The following is a 12,576-nucleotide window of genomic DNA, read 5'->3' on the forward strand; positions in this document are numbered from 1 at the left end:
TCTGCCATGACATCCAGCTATTTTTTTTTGTTTGTTTGTTTGAGACGGAGTTTCACTCTTGTTACCCAGGCTGGAGTGCAATGGCGCGATCTCGGCTCACCGCAACCTCCGCCTCCTGGGTTCAGGCAATTCTCCTGCCTCAGCCTCCTCAGTAGCTGGGATTACAGGCACGCACCACCATGCCCAGCTAATTTTTTTGTATTTTTATTAGAGACGGGGTTTCACCATGTTGACCAGGATGGTCTCGATCTCTTGACCTCGTGATCCACCCGCCTCGGCCTCCCAAAGTGCTGGGATTACAGGCTTGAGCCACCGCGCCCGGCTATTTTTTTTTTTTTTTTTAATTTAGTAGAGAAGGGGTTTCACTGTGTTGGTCCAGCTCGTCTTGAACCCCTGATCCAGGTGATCCACTCTCCTGGGCCTCCCAAAGTGCTGAGATTACAGGTGTGAGCCACCATGCCTGGCACCTGTAACACTTTTCCCTTGAAAACTGCATTCCCTACATTTCCTTCCCTTACCAACTAACAGGAAGAAATGGGGTTCTTAGGTTAGTGCTAGGCTGGGCCAAGAGCACTCAGAGGACAGGGCTGGTTCCTGATCCAGAACAGGTGCTCTGGGATTGGGGGCTGGATCTGAATGAATGGTGGTTAGACAGGAAACTGAGGCCTGGCATGGACACTGGGTGGTCTGCCCTGGGGCCCCCAGGTGGGAAAGTGTCAGTGATGGCCCAGGTTCACCACAGCTGAGCCCCTGGGGACATGGAGGGGGCTGAGGCAGGTTAGGGAGACCCTAATGCACCCCAGTAATCCTACAATATTATGGTGAGTGCTATCTACAGTATGCCATGGCGGACTGGGCTGAGTGGCCCAGACAAATGGGCCTCTGCCCTCATGGAGACCAGGACCAGGAGAAAGCTGTGTGACTAGAGTCAGACTGTGTGACTCTGGTCACCCTACTGATAGGGACATCACAAAACTCTTCTGGGGACTGAGGGAGGGGGTTCAAGGGTGCTGAACGCACAGCTGGCCCCAGGTGCAATTTCTAGCCATTAGGGTTTGAAGCCCCGAACCAGGCAGAGACAAGACCCAGATGCCCATCATGGCTTCTCTGCCGCTGACCACCTCTGAGTTCCTGGGCAATCACTGTCCCCTCCTGGCCTCCATTTCCCTTCCCTCTTAGCTCCTCGTGGGATCAGATGATATAAAAGGGCTTGGTCAGCTGTAACAGAGCCAGAGACCTGGAGGCAATGAGCACAGCAATTTCTGATTCTTAAAGTCTTCCTTTCCTACCAGCCTCCCAGTCACACCTCTCACCTGCCCAGAGTTCAACCCTAATTAGTGTTGAGCATCTCACTGGGAACTCCTGATCGAGGCAGGAGTGCCCTGGGGCCTCAAAGCCTAGCCGGAGGGTAAACGGAGGAAGGGCTAGCGTCATCCCTGCCACCAAAGGGTGAAGCAGGAACCCAGGGGGCCTGGACCCCAGCACACTGAAGGTGGCTGGAGGCTGGAGGAAGGTGTGGCAAAGAGCGAGGAGGCGACCACGGTCAGCAGATGGGAGGGAAATGCCCACTGCGGGTCACAGGTCTTGGGCGTGCCTGAAGCTTCTGTTACTGGCGCACGCCCCCCCCAACACTGTCGGGGCTTGGAAGGAATTCTCCACATTCCCTTATTCCAGGAATATTTTTTCCCGTCTGTTCCCAGCCCAAACTTGGGATACCGACTCCTCTGGCTCCCCCTTTTCCAGAGGCCTTCCCTTCCCGTCCCCACCCGACACCACCCTCTTCCGAGCCGACCTCCCGCGGGGCCCCCTCCCGGGCTGCCCCAAGACCAGCCCTCTCGGGCCCCGGCAGTGGGCACGACCCCGGGCTCCCGGGACCCTCCTCTCGGGACTGGACCTCACCCTCTGTCGGGCCTGGGGGAGGCGGGGAGGGGCCATCAGGCAGCGCCGCTCCCGCCCCGCGGCCGCTCCCGCCCCGCTCCTTCCCTCCCCGCCAGCCTCCGCCCCGCCCGCCGCCCGGCCGGCCCCTCCCGCGCCGCTCCCGCCGCCTGCTCTCCGCGCTCGCTCGGCCTCCGCCGCCCAAACTTTTCTCGGGGCGCGCGTCCCCGGCGGCCGCCTCCGGCATGGGCGCCGCACCGCAGGGGGCCTGACCCGCCGCCCGCCCGCCCGCCCGCCATGGCGGCCCGCGCGCCCCCAGCCGCACCTGCGGCCGAGGAGCCGGGGAACCCGGGCGGCCCCCCGCGCAGGAAGAAGTCCCGCTCCGGCCTCCGCCGCGCTTTCAGCTGGCTGCGGGGCAAGCGGCGCAAGAAGAAGGCGGCGGGGGCCGAGGGCACTGAACCGGCTGCCCCCCGGGCCAAGAAGGCGGAGGACAAGGCCAAGAGGGCCAAGGGCAAAGGCCGAGGTAAGGCGGCCGGCACCTGGGCTGAGCGCGGGGCGGCGCCGAGGGTGCGGACGCGGGGGCTCTGCCGGGGGTCCGCGCGCGGCGTGTTGGAGGGGGCGAGGACAGGGCTGAGTCTGAGCACCTCCACCCTGCGCTGCCCTCCGCACTTTCCAGACCTGGTCCTGCCCTGCTCTGAGTGGAGGGGACCCCCGGCCGGGGCAGGGATCCCCTGGCAGAGCAGGAAGTGCTGGTAGCCCGACTCCAGGGCGGTGAGGCGATTCCCCCTCCCCCAGGCTCACCCAGGTTCTGCCCTCTGCTGAGTCAGGGGGTCAGAGACTTAATACTGGCCAGTGGCCAATGAGAGACAGGTGGCCTTGGGTCTCTGGTGGGGACCCTCCGGGCCTGGAATGTCAACCGCATTCATAAAGAGTTCCAGCCCTACAAAGGACTCAGCATGGAGCGCAGTGTGCCCTACCTTGGTTTCTTAACAGTGCTGGCTTTTCCCACCTTGCCTCCCTCACGCTCACCTGGGCCAGACCACAAACATCACTTCCTGGGGTGGTGAGCTCACCAAGGTGAACCAACCCACCCCTCCCCATCACTCCTTCTTCCAGCCCCGGTAGAAACTTGCCAGTGTTGGAAATGTGCTTACAGATGGGGGAAACTGAGGCCCAAGCTCAATAGACAGGCCGTACCTGCACTGGGGTGGGTACTGAAAATACAACAGCTAAGTCTCAGTCTTTCTGATTCTGAGCCCCTGGGCTCCTCCTCTGGCCTGGATGGGCAACCTGAAAGGAGGGGAAGCCCACCTGGCCCATCCCTGCTGGGGTCACTTTCAGCTTCTTTCGTGGGCCTTTCCTCATTTTCCCTGTTTCTTCCTTTTGGTGGGGAGGGCTTGAGTCTTTGCAGAGGGTGGAGCTCCCATGGGGTTTGCCATCGTCGGAAGTCCACCTTTCCTAGACTGCTGCTGCAGTGCTGGAGGTGAGGAAATGGCCGGGTGTGCGGGCCCATCCCATTCTGCCTGTGTTTACCCTCCCAGTGTCCTTTAACCACCGCTGCTGGGAGAGTTAGAAGGAACACTTTAGGGGTCAGGAAGAGTGTGGAAAGCTTCCTGTGTGATTGTATCCGGCCTGATCTTCCTTTTGGATAAGGGCCCTGCTTCCCTGCAGCCCAGCCACAAATAGAAGTGAGGGTGCTGGGGCTGGGATGACTGGGCCAGACCCTGAGGGAGGATTGGATTTGGGTGAGGGGTGTTTCCAGAGGCTCTGCAGTCCTAACAGGACATGGAGTCTGCCCCAGGGCTGCCCCACTGGGATTCAGTCTGAAGTCATCCCCATCTCATTCAAGAGGGCATTGCAGCAGGATGGATTGTGGTCAGACTGTCAGAATTGGCAGGCAGAAGGCTAGTGGACTAACAACAGTGTCTGCTCCAGGGCAATGGATCTTTTTCCTCTGTAAGACCAGCCTGGGAGTCAGGGGGCTGGAAAAGCTGAGCCTGTAGGTCACTGCTCCAACAGCCTGGGTTTGGGGTCATTGGGTCAGTGTCCAGGCCTCCCTCTTGCCTTGTATCTGGTATCAGGTGGCTCTGGGCTTTCTGGGCAGCATGTTGGCATGATTTGAGCCCATGTGCATGGGCAACACCTCCTTGCCCCTGGCTGTTGTTTCCCCAGGTCTGGAGGTGGCCCCAGGTACAACCGGAGGAAGTCCTGTTCCACTTTTACTTCAGCCTTCTATTATTGCAATTGTTTCCTTGTCACCTGCCTGGCCTAACTTCTTTTCTGTTTATTAAGAGAAATGAATCTGATCCCTCTAATCTCCACTGGCAACGCTGGCCAGGAAGGGGAAGCCTTAAGAAGTCTTAACTCTTTCAGGGAGAATGTTCAGAATGGAGATTGGGAGAGGTGAGAAGGGATACACAGGAGATTCCTTGGGAGGTCAGGGGTCTTTGCTGAGGAGATCATTATCTCCTCCGTTCCAATCTCTGGCTCAAAGACCTATGAGATGCAGGTCTTGATTTCTCTAATCTGACTCTCCTACTATAAGATGGAAAAACTGAGCTTGTCATGGAATTTTGAGCACCAATCTTCCATGACTCCCTTGCTGACCTCACTACTCTGCACAGACTTAGAAGAAGAGAGAAAGTCTAACATTTATTGATTAGTCTGAATGTGTCAAGGTCTCACTTGCAGATGAAAAAATGGAGGGTCAGGGACAGTGAGTGACTGATTTGACCAAACTAGGATTTAAACTCAAATCATCTGCCTCAAAAATGGAGACTGTTTTCATGATTCTCCCAAGGACATAGAGCAGCAGGTAAGGCTTGAAGATCTTCTCGTCCAACTCACTTTACAGATGGGAAATGGCCCAGAGAGAAGTGAGGGAACTTGATAGAAGGGGGAGAGTTTCAGAGTCAGGCCAATAAGAGTTTAAATCCTGGCCCAGCTACTAGCAAGCCTTATGACACAGGAAAAGCAACTTCTCTTTGGGCTCCCTGACCTCCACCACCGTCTTGTGGAAAAGAAAGGGGGAATCCTCTGGCTGGACATTGCCTGATGGGGCTGTGACCTTTCTGTCTCACCAAGATTCTCACAAAAGAGCATATGAAAATTGGCCAGGTATGGTGGTTCATGCCTGTAATCCCAGCACTTTGGGAGGCCGAGGCTGGCGGATCATGAGGTCAGGAGTTCAAGACCAGCCTGGCCAATATGGTGAAATCCCATGTCTACTAAAATACAAAATTAGCTGGGCATGGTGGCATGTGCCTGTAGTTCTGGCTACTTGGGGAGGCTGAGGCAGGAGAATCGCTTGAACCTGGGAGACAGAGGTTGCAGTGAGCCAAGATCACACCACTGTACTCCAGGCTGGGCAACAAAGCAAGACTCCATCTCAAAAAAAAAAAAAAAAAGTGTGTGTGTGTGTGTGTGTGTGTGTGTGTGTGTGTGTGTGTGTGTACACAAAATAAGGCTGGGTGCGGTGACTCCCAGCACTTTGGTAGGCCAAGGCAGGCAGATTCCTTCAACTCAGGAGTTCAAGACCTGCCTGGGCAGTACAGTGAAACCCCATCTTTACTAAAATACAAAAAATCAGCCAGGTGTGGTGGCATGTGCTTGTAGTCCTAGCTACTTGGGAGGCTGAGGCAGGAGAATTGCTTGAACCCCAGAGGTGGAGGAGGTTGCAGTGAGCCAAGATTGCGCCACTGCACTCCACTCTGGGCAACTGAGTGAGACTTTAAAAGAAAAAAAAAAGAAAATTATATTAAAGAGAAGCTGCCATAGAAACTCAAGGGATTGCTATGACTGTGTTTATAAGTTTAGTTACCTGAGCTCTAAGTACCCAGCCTGGAAGGAATGGGCCCTAAGGCTTAAGAACAACTCTGCTGCCCTGGTCTGTTCCTCTCAAGCTACGTGATGCTGGCAGGTTATTCACCCCTCTAAGCCTCAGTTTCCTTATCTGTAAAATAGGGATAATAAATCCTGGCTTTATAAGGGCCTTTCCAGGATCAAATGAGCTAACAGACGTGCAAGCGTGTTGTGAACTGTGGATCAAGGTACAGCTGGCAGCAGGTTTCTGCTGCTGTTATGCTGCTGAGGACTTGGGCATTAGCTAAGTTCATCCTGATCCATGTTTGTAAAACAGCCTCAGATGCCCATGATGATGATTATTATTATTGAGGGAGATTCACAGAGGGTAAAGTCTCACCTTTTCCTACAGGAGGACTCAGACATAAGAAAAAGTTAAAAAAACAAAAACAAACATGAATCCATATCTTCCAGAAATACCACTTGGACTGTAGACAAGTGTGTGGGTAGGAAGTGTTTCTGGGATAGATGCCAGGACTGGAGCCCAGCAGATAATCAGGGGAGGCTTTCTGGAGGAGGCGAGCAGCCTACGGAAGGAGGGCAGGGTCCTCGCTAATCTGAATGGGAAGAGAAGTAACAGGAAGCTGCTACATGCTGTGTTTGCCCTGGCCAGGCATTTCCATCAAAGTCTTGCCTGGTTTTTACAGCAACTTGGGAGGTGCACAGTTATCACCATTTGTAGGTAAGAAAAAGGGATGAGAGTAAGTAGCCCAAGGTCACTCAGCTTCATTTATTTGAAGAAAACATATTCTTTACTCTAGTGTTAGGCACTATTCAAGGTGATGAGAATGCAGGAGGAACAGGCAGGCAAGGTCCCCATCTATGTGGAAGTGGGGTTCACAGCATCACAAAGATGGAGCCACTCCATCTGCCTCCAAAGGCCACACTCTACAAAAATCAAAATTATATGATGATGGCTGTGTGGGGTTTTTTTTTTTTTTTTTTGAGATGGAGTCTCACTCTGTCATCCAGGCTGGACTGCAGTGGCGCAATCTCAGCTCACTGCAACTGCCGCCTACCTTGTTCAAGTGATTCTCCTGCCTTAGCCTCCCAGGTAGCTGGTACTACAGGCGTGGGCCACCACACCTGACTACCTTTTTTTTGTATTTTTTTTAGTAGAGATGGGCTTCACTGTTATTGGACAGGCTGGTCTTGAACTTCTGACCTTGTGATCCAGATGATGGCTGTTTTTCTGACTCTGGAGGGGGTAACCTCTCTAGAGTCTTAGACAAAACCAGTTTTAGGGAAAGGGGTATATAGTCCTCCTGAGGGTTTCTCTTGTGCAGTGGGCAGTGGCTAAGGGGTGGGAGTGGGTGTGGCTCTGATACTGACAATTTGAGAGCCACCCTCCCAGGCCTAGGTGACTTAGCCCCATGCTAACACCAGTGAGTTCACTGTGGCCTCTCCAAGTTCCCTCTGGGCACTCAGGGAGGACTGTCCTTGGATGGCATGGAGTTGTGGAGAGAACCCTGAGTTTGAGTTCTGCTCTTCGTATGATCTTGGGTAAGTCCTGCCCCTGTTGGGACCAGACATGCCCTGCCTTGACAAAGATGGAGTTTAATGGCCTCTGAGACTCTTGCTTGTTCTAGGATTCTGTGGGTTTGAGAATGCGCTGAGGGAGCAAGCCTGTAAGGGCTGGGGGCTAGGCATGGGGATGGGAGCTCTGTCCAGGAAAGGAGAGCTGACCTCCCACTAGCCAGATAAGACACTGAGACCCAGTGGCCTGGATGTCATAGGAAGGTGGGTAAGGTGGCCGGGAGTGGTGGCTGATACCTATAATCCCAGCACTTTGGGAGGCTGAGGTAGATGGATCACTTGAGGTCAGGAGTTTGAGACCAGCCTGGCCAACATGGTGAAACCCTGTCTCTACTAAAAAAACAAAAATTGGCCGAGCCTAGTGGCAGGCATCTGTAGTCCCAGCTACTTGGGAGGCTGAGACAGGAGAATCACTTGAACCCAGGAGGCGGAGGCTGCAGTGAGCCGAGATCATGCCACTAAACTCCAGCCTGGGTGACAGAGTGAAACTAAAAAAAAAAAGGAAGGTGGGTAAGGAAAGTCCAGTATGAACAATGCCTTTTCTCCCTGCTGAGGAAGGGGCCTAGATAGCTGCAAAGCAAAGTGAGAGTCCAAAGTCTCTGGGGTCCTGGGCACCTTGCCCTTCTGAGGTCAGGATGGTATCTATTTGCCCTTCAGTAAACACTCTATGTGTTTTCCCCTTCTGTGTCAGCTCCCACGCTGCTGCTTCTGTCTGGGATGTGCTCCCCTTCACTTTGCTATCCAGTGAACTCCTATTCAGCCCTCAAGGCCTCATGTCAGTGTCGTCTCTGTCATATTCTCAGGGCAAGTTATTGCCCCCAGACCCTAGAGCAAGATGCTTAAGAGAGTTGGGGTTGGACAGAATATGCTTTTCTGGCCACTTTCTTCTTGGGTAAAGGGCACCTCAGTGTCCTTACTTGGGGCCTGGACCAATGTAATAGGGGCTGAGTTCCCTCTGCTATGAGATACATCTAATAGGGGAGTGGTTTCCCCAGAGGAATCTGGGGTTTCTCAATAAGAATGTGACATTTTGGCTTCCCAGAAATGTAAAAAATAAAGAGCGTGGCAGGGTGGCTGCTCTGTCTCCCCCAAACCCCTGTGAAAGGATGGACATTTTCTTCATAGGGTCCAGATGGGAAAGGGCGTCTCACTCACTTATTTCACAAATATTTCCTGTGTAACTGTTATGTACCAGGCACTGTCCTGGGGATGAATAAGAGAGACAAAGACCTGGGCCATGAACCTCACAATGAGTGTGTGTGTAGGGGGGAAAATACTACACTGAACAAATAATTAATGGTTAAAAACTGTGACAAGGGGAAGCACAGCGATTTCTGGGGGAGGTCAGGGATGCCTTCCCCAGGGTGGTGGCACTTGAGCTAAAATGGAAGTATGAAAATAAGCTGGGATTGAAGGGTTTGTGGCACTGGCGTCAGGCAAGGCACCTGCTAGGGGCTTGGGACCAGCTGGTTATCTGGGGTTCTGTGGGGTCCAGGGATTGCTGTACTCCTTTGAGTGTTCAAAAGGGCAGAGACTGGGTTGACTGACTCTTCCCTCTGCCCTGGCCAGCACAAGGCCTGGCTAAGTGGCCTTGGGTGATAGGTAATGCTCCAGTATGGGTCCCCAGAGATGGGCATCTCTGGATCCTAGACTCTTGGAGCTGATGGCCCAAGATGTCATAGGGAGCTCTCATGGCACATACAGGCCGGGCAGCTGAGGCCCAGAGGAGGAAGTGACTTGCCCAAAGTCACATGGCCATTTAGTGTCAGAGGCAGAGGCAGAAGAGGAGCCCGCACATGCCAGGACTTCAGCTTCCTCACTCCTTTGTTCAGACTTCAAATGGAAAATCCCATCCCAGAGAGGTGCCTCTGCCAGGGGTGGGAAGAGCTGAGAAGGAAGCAAGGCCAAGGGAGTCTCCCCTGCCCTCCTCTCCCCTCCCCTAGACACCTTCAGGGGCTCCTTCCAGCTGTCTCTCCCTCACCCTTCTCTTGGAAATTCCCCTCGGGCCTGAAGGGGGCTCTCAATTAGTGTGCTCTCCCCCCACTATTCCCTCCCTGCAGTCCCTAAAGCAGGACTCCTAGCAAGGGCTGAACTGGGGTGGCCAAGACCTGTGGCCCCCAAAATCTGCATTCTCTTGTCAGCAGAAGGCAGAGTGAGAGTCTCCCCTCAGCACCTGCTCCTTGGAAATCCCTCTCTCTCCAGACCCTCAAAGCTGTCTCAGCTGCTCATGGCCTGTCACATGCTAAAGAAAACGAATAAGAGGAGGCATTGTATGTTATTTGGGCCACAGTGAACATGGCAGGGTTGGAGGAGCAGGGACACACACCTTCCTTGTGCAGACCCCAAGGCCACCTCCAGCCCATTTGCAGACTTGGGGAAGTCAGCCAAGTTCCTGCAGCTTCCTTGGATAGGAGGAGTGAAATCTCTGTCCGCCTCCCCCATCGTTAGTTATACCCCACTGTACTTTATGCCCTTGTGCTCCACTGTCCTGTGGCACTGATTTGTTAAAGGACTGTCAGCACCACTCACAGGGTGCCCAGCTCTGTGCTTGGCATGGAAGGGGAGACAGAGACAGCTCAGCCCACAGAGGATTTAAACCCTGAATCGTGCAGCAAAGTACGTGATTCCCAGCAGGCTCCTGGTAGAGAGATTACTAAGTGAGGCCTCCTGTCTGCTTAGGACACCCCCCTCTCCAAGTCTAGGTGAGGTCTTCCTCACTATTTTCTTTTTTTTTTTCTGAGGAGGAGTTTTGCTCTGTTGCTCAGGCTGGAGTGCAATGGTATGATCTTGGCTCATCGCAACCTCTGCCTCCCGGGTTCAAGCAATTCTTCTGCCTCAGCCTCGCAAATAGCTGGGATTATAGGCATGCACCACCACATCCGGCTAATTTTGTATTTTTAGTAGAGATGGGGTTTCTCCATGTTGGTCAGGCTGGTCTTGAACTCCCAACCTCAGGTGGTCCGCCCGCCTCGGCCTCCCAAAGTGCTGAGATTACAGGCATGAGCCACCGCACCTGGCCTTCCCCACCATTTTCTAAGAGGGTCACGAGGCATTGCAGCTCACTCTTGTGTTTCCTGGAATTCTGGTCCATGTGTCTTCCATACCACCTACTTCTTCCCACCAGTCCTAGCCTAGCCTCTCCTATGTTCTTGGCAGTGGACATACTCCTCCCACCGGATCCTGGAGCAAGCACTGCCTTTGCAGTGAAAGTATTTATGCACTATCATCACTACCTCCACAGTATGCAAGCATCACTGTTGCTACTACAGCTAATCTACAAGCCCCACCATCTCCACCTCCCCCAGTTTCTATTAAACACATAGGTACACCTACTGTGTGCTGAGCCTGGGGTTACTAAGAGGAGTTAGACAATCACTGCTCTTGAGGAAACTATGTTCTGGTGGGAAAGGCAGGTACTAAAACCATCTTCTGAAGGCTGGGAAGGTGTTACACGGGGTGCAGGGGAGCCCTGGGGTGTGATCAGTACCATATCAGAAGGCAGCACGAATGCCTGTGGGGCCTTTAGTAAGGGAGCACTGAGCTGGAGGAGGAGGGGGTGCAAGGAAGACTTCGTGGAGGAGCAGCATGTAGAGCAGGGCATTGAGAATGAGAAGGCACCTTTCAGTCCAAGGTGGAAGAGGGGATGGCAGGTGTGAAGGCCTGGAGTTGTGTGCTGGAGGGTGGCAAGCAGTTTTTTGTGGTTGTAGCTCTGAAAATGAGAAGACTCCCATCTCAGAGATGAGGTCTGAACTGGTGGCCAGGGGCAGCTCCTCCAAGGCTTCCTGTGAAGGCCAAGGCACCTGCCACACTTCAGACATCCTTTGAGACTCTTCACATACTTGTCCTCACTTAACTCATGCCAAGAAATTTAGACTTTATCCTTAGGTATTCCCTCTGCTCCCCCATACTATCTGTCCTTTTTATGGGCCCCAGTTTCTCTATATACATTCAGGGAATTGGCTAGCAGATCTCTGAGGTCTTTTTCAGCTTTGACACTAAGACCCTTTTCTCTGTGCAAAGTACATGCAGCTTGGTACACATTGTCTGGTCATTAAATATTTTCTATGGGTGAATAACTTGCCAGCCTTTCAAGGACTGCACTGTTGTCAACCTGAGACTCTAGCAAAAGAAGGGCCTCAGAGAGAGTTGGGTTTAGCTTTGACTCTCCCATTTTGCAGGGAGGGAACAGGGTGTGTTGGAGCCATCATCTGGCATAGGAGGAGCATGGTGCAGTGGAGGGGCTTGTTCCAGTGCAGGAAGGATAAGCCATGTGGGGCCTAGAACTGGGGGCTCTAGACTTCCAGCCCAGTGCTCTCTGCTCCACCAGGCTGCCTCTAGTTGGAGAGACAGGGCAGAAGTGATGGTAAAGAAGAGTCACTGTCCAGGCAGTGGGGCCCTGGGCAGGTCCCTCAACACAGGACACCTGTGATGAAGACACAGGTGGGAGCCCCAGGCAGCCTAGAAGAAGGCTTTTACCTCTTTCTCTTTCTCTTTTTTTTTTTTTTTTTTTCCGTTCTGTGGCCCGGTCTGGAGTGCAGTGGCCTGATCTCAGCTCACTGCAACCTCTGCCTCCCAGGTTCAAGTGATTCTCCTGCCTCAGCTTCCCGAATAGCTGGGACTACAGGCACATGCCACCACGCCTCGTTGCTATTTATTTATTTATTTTTTAGTGGAGATGGGGTTTTGCTATGATGGCCAGGCTGGTCCTGAACTCATGACCTCAAGTGATCCACATACCTTGGCCTCCCAAAGTGTTGGAATTGCAGGCATGAGCCACAGTTCCTGGCCCTTAACAATTTTTTTTTGTAGAGATGAGGGTCTCATCACTCTGTAGCCCAGGCTGGTCTTGAACTCCTGGGCTAAAGTGATCTTCCTGCCTTGGCCTTCCAAAATGCTTTCTTTCTTTTTTTTTAGAGACGGGGTTCCACCATGTTGGACAGGCTGGTTTCGAACTCCTGACCTCAAGTGATCCACCCGCCTTGGCCTCCCAAAGTGCTGGGATTACAGGCGTGAGCCACTGTGCCCGGCCTGGCCTTCCAAAATTCTATGATTATCTGAATAAGCAACCATGCCCAGCCTGGAAGACTTCTAGAAGAAGTAAGACTTGGCTTGAGCTTTGAAAAACTAAGGTTATAGCAAAGAATATCACTGAAAAAAAAAAAAAAAGAAAGAAAAGAAAAACTAAGGTTAGTATAAGGGGAGATGAGTGAGGGACACTCAGCTCCACAGAGGCACACAGATGTGGTTGGTTTCACATACCCATATCTGTGTGCCTGCATGTCCCATTACATACACAACCAACTG

At 53.1% G+C, this 12,576-nt stretch overlaps 1 protein-coding gene across 1 annotated transcript in view; it reads left to right on the top strand.

Annotated features, from left to right (window-relative positions):
* Positions 1 to 2,111: 2,111 nt before the first annotated feature.
* The window catches only part of KIAA1522 (KIAA1522 ortholog), a 33,266-nt gene continuing 22,801 nt past the window's right edge, over positions 2,112 to 12,576 (top strand). Inside the window, 1 exon segment of the mRNA XM_032246782.1 lies at positions 2,112 to 2,398. Coding sequence (XP_032102673.1) covers positions 2,173 to 2,398 — 226 coding nt within the window. The 5' untranslated portion in view covers positions 2,112 to 2,172.

The sequence above is a fragment of the Sapajus apella genome, unplaced genomic scaffold (genome assembly GCF_009761245.1).
Source record: "Sapajus apella isolate SASKATOON/1434 unplaced genomic scaffold, GSC_monkey_1.0 scaffold62, whole genome shotgun sequence".
Taxonomy (NCBI): domain Eukaryota; kingdom Metazoa; phylum Chordata; class Mammalia; order Primates; family Cebidae; genus Sapajus; species Sapajus apella.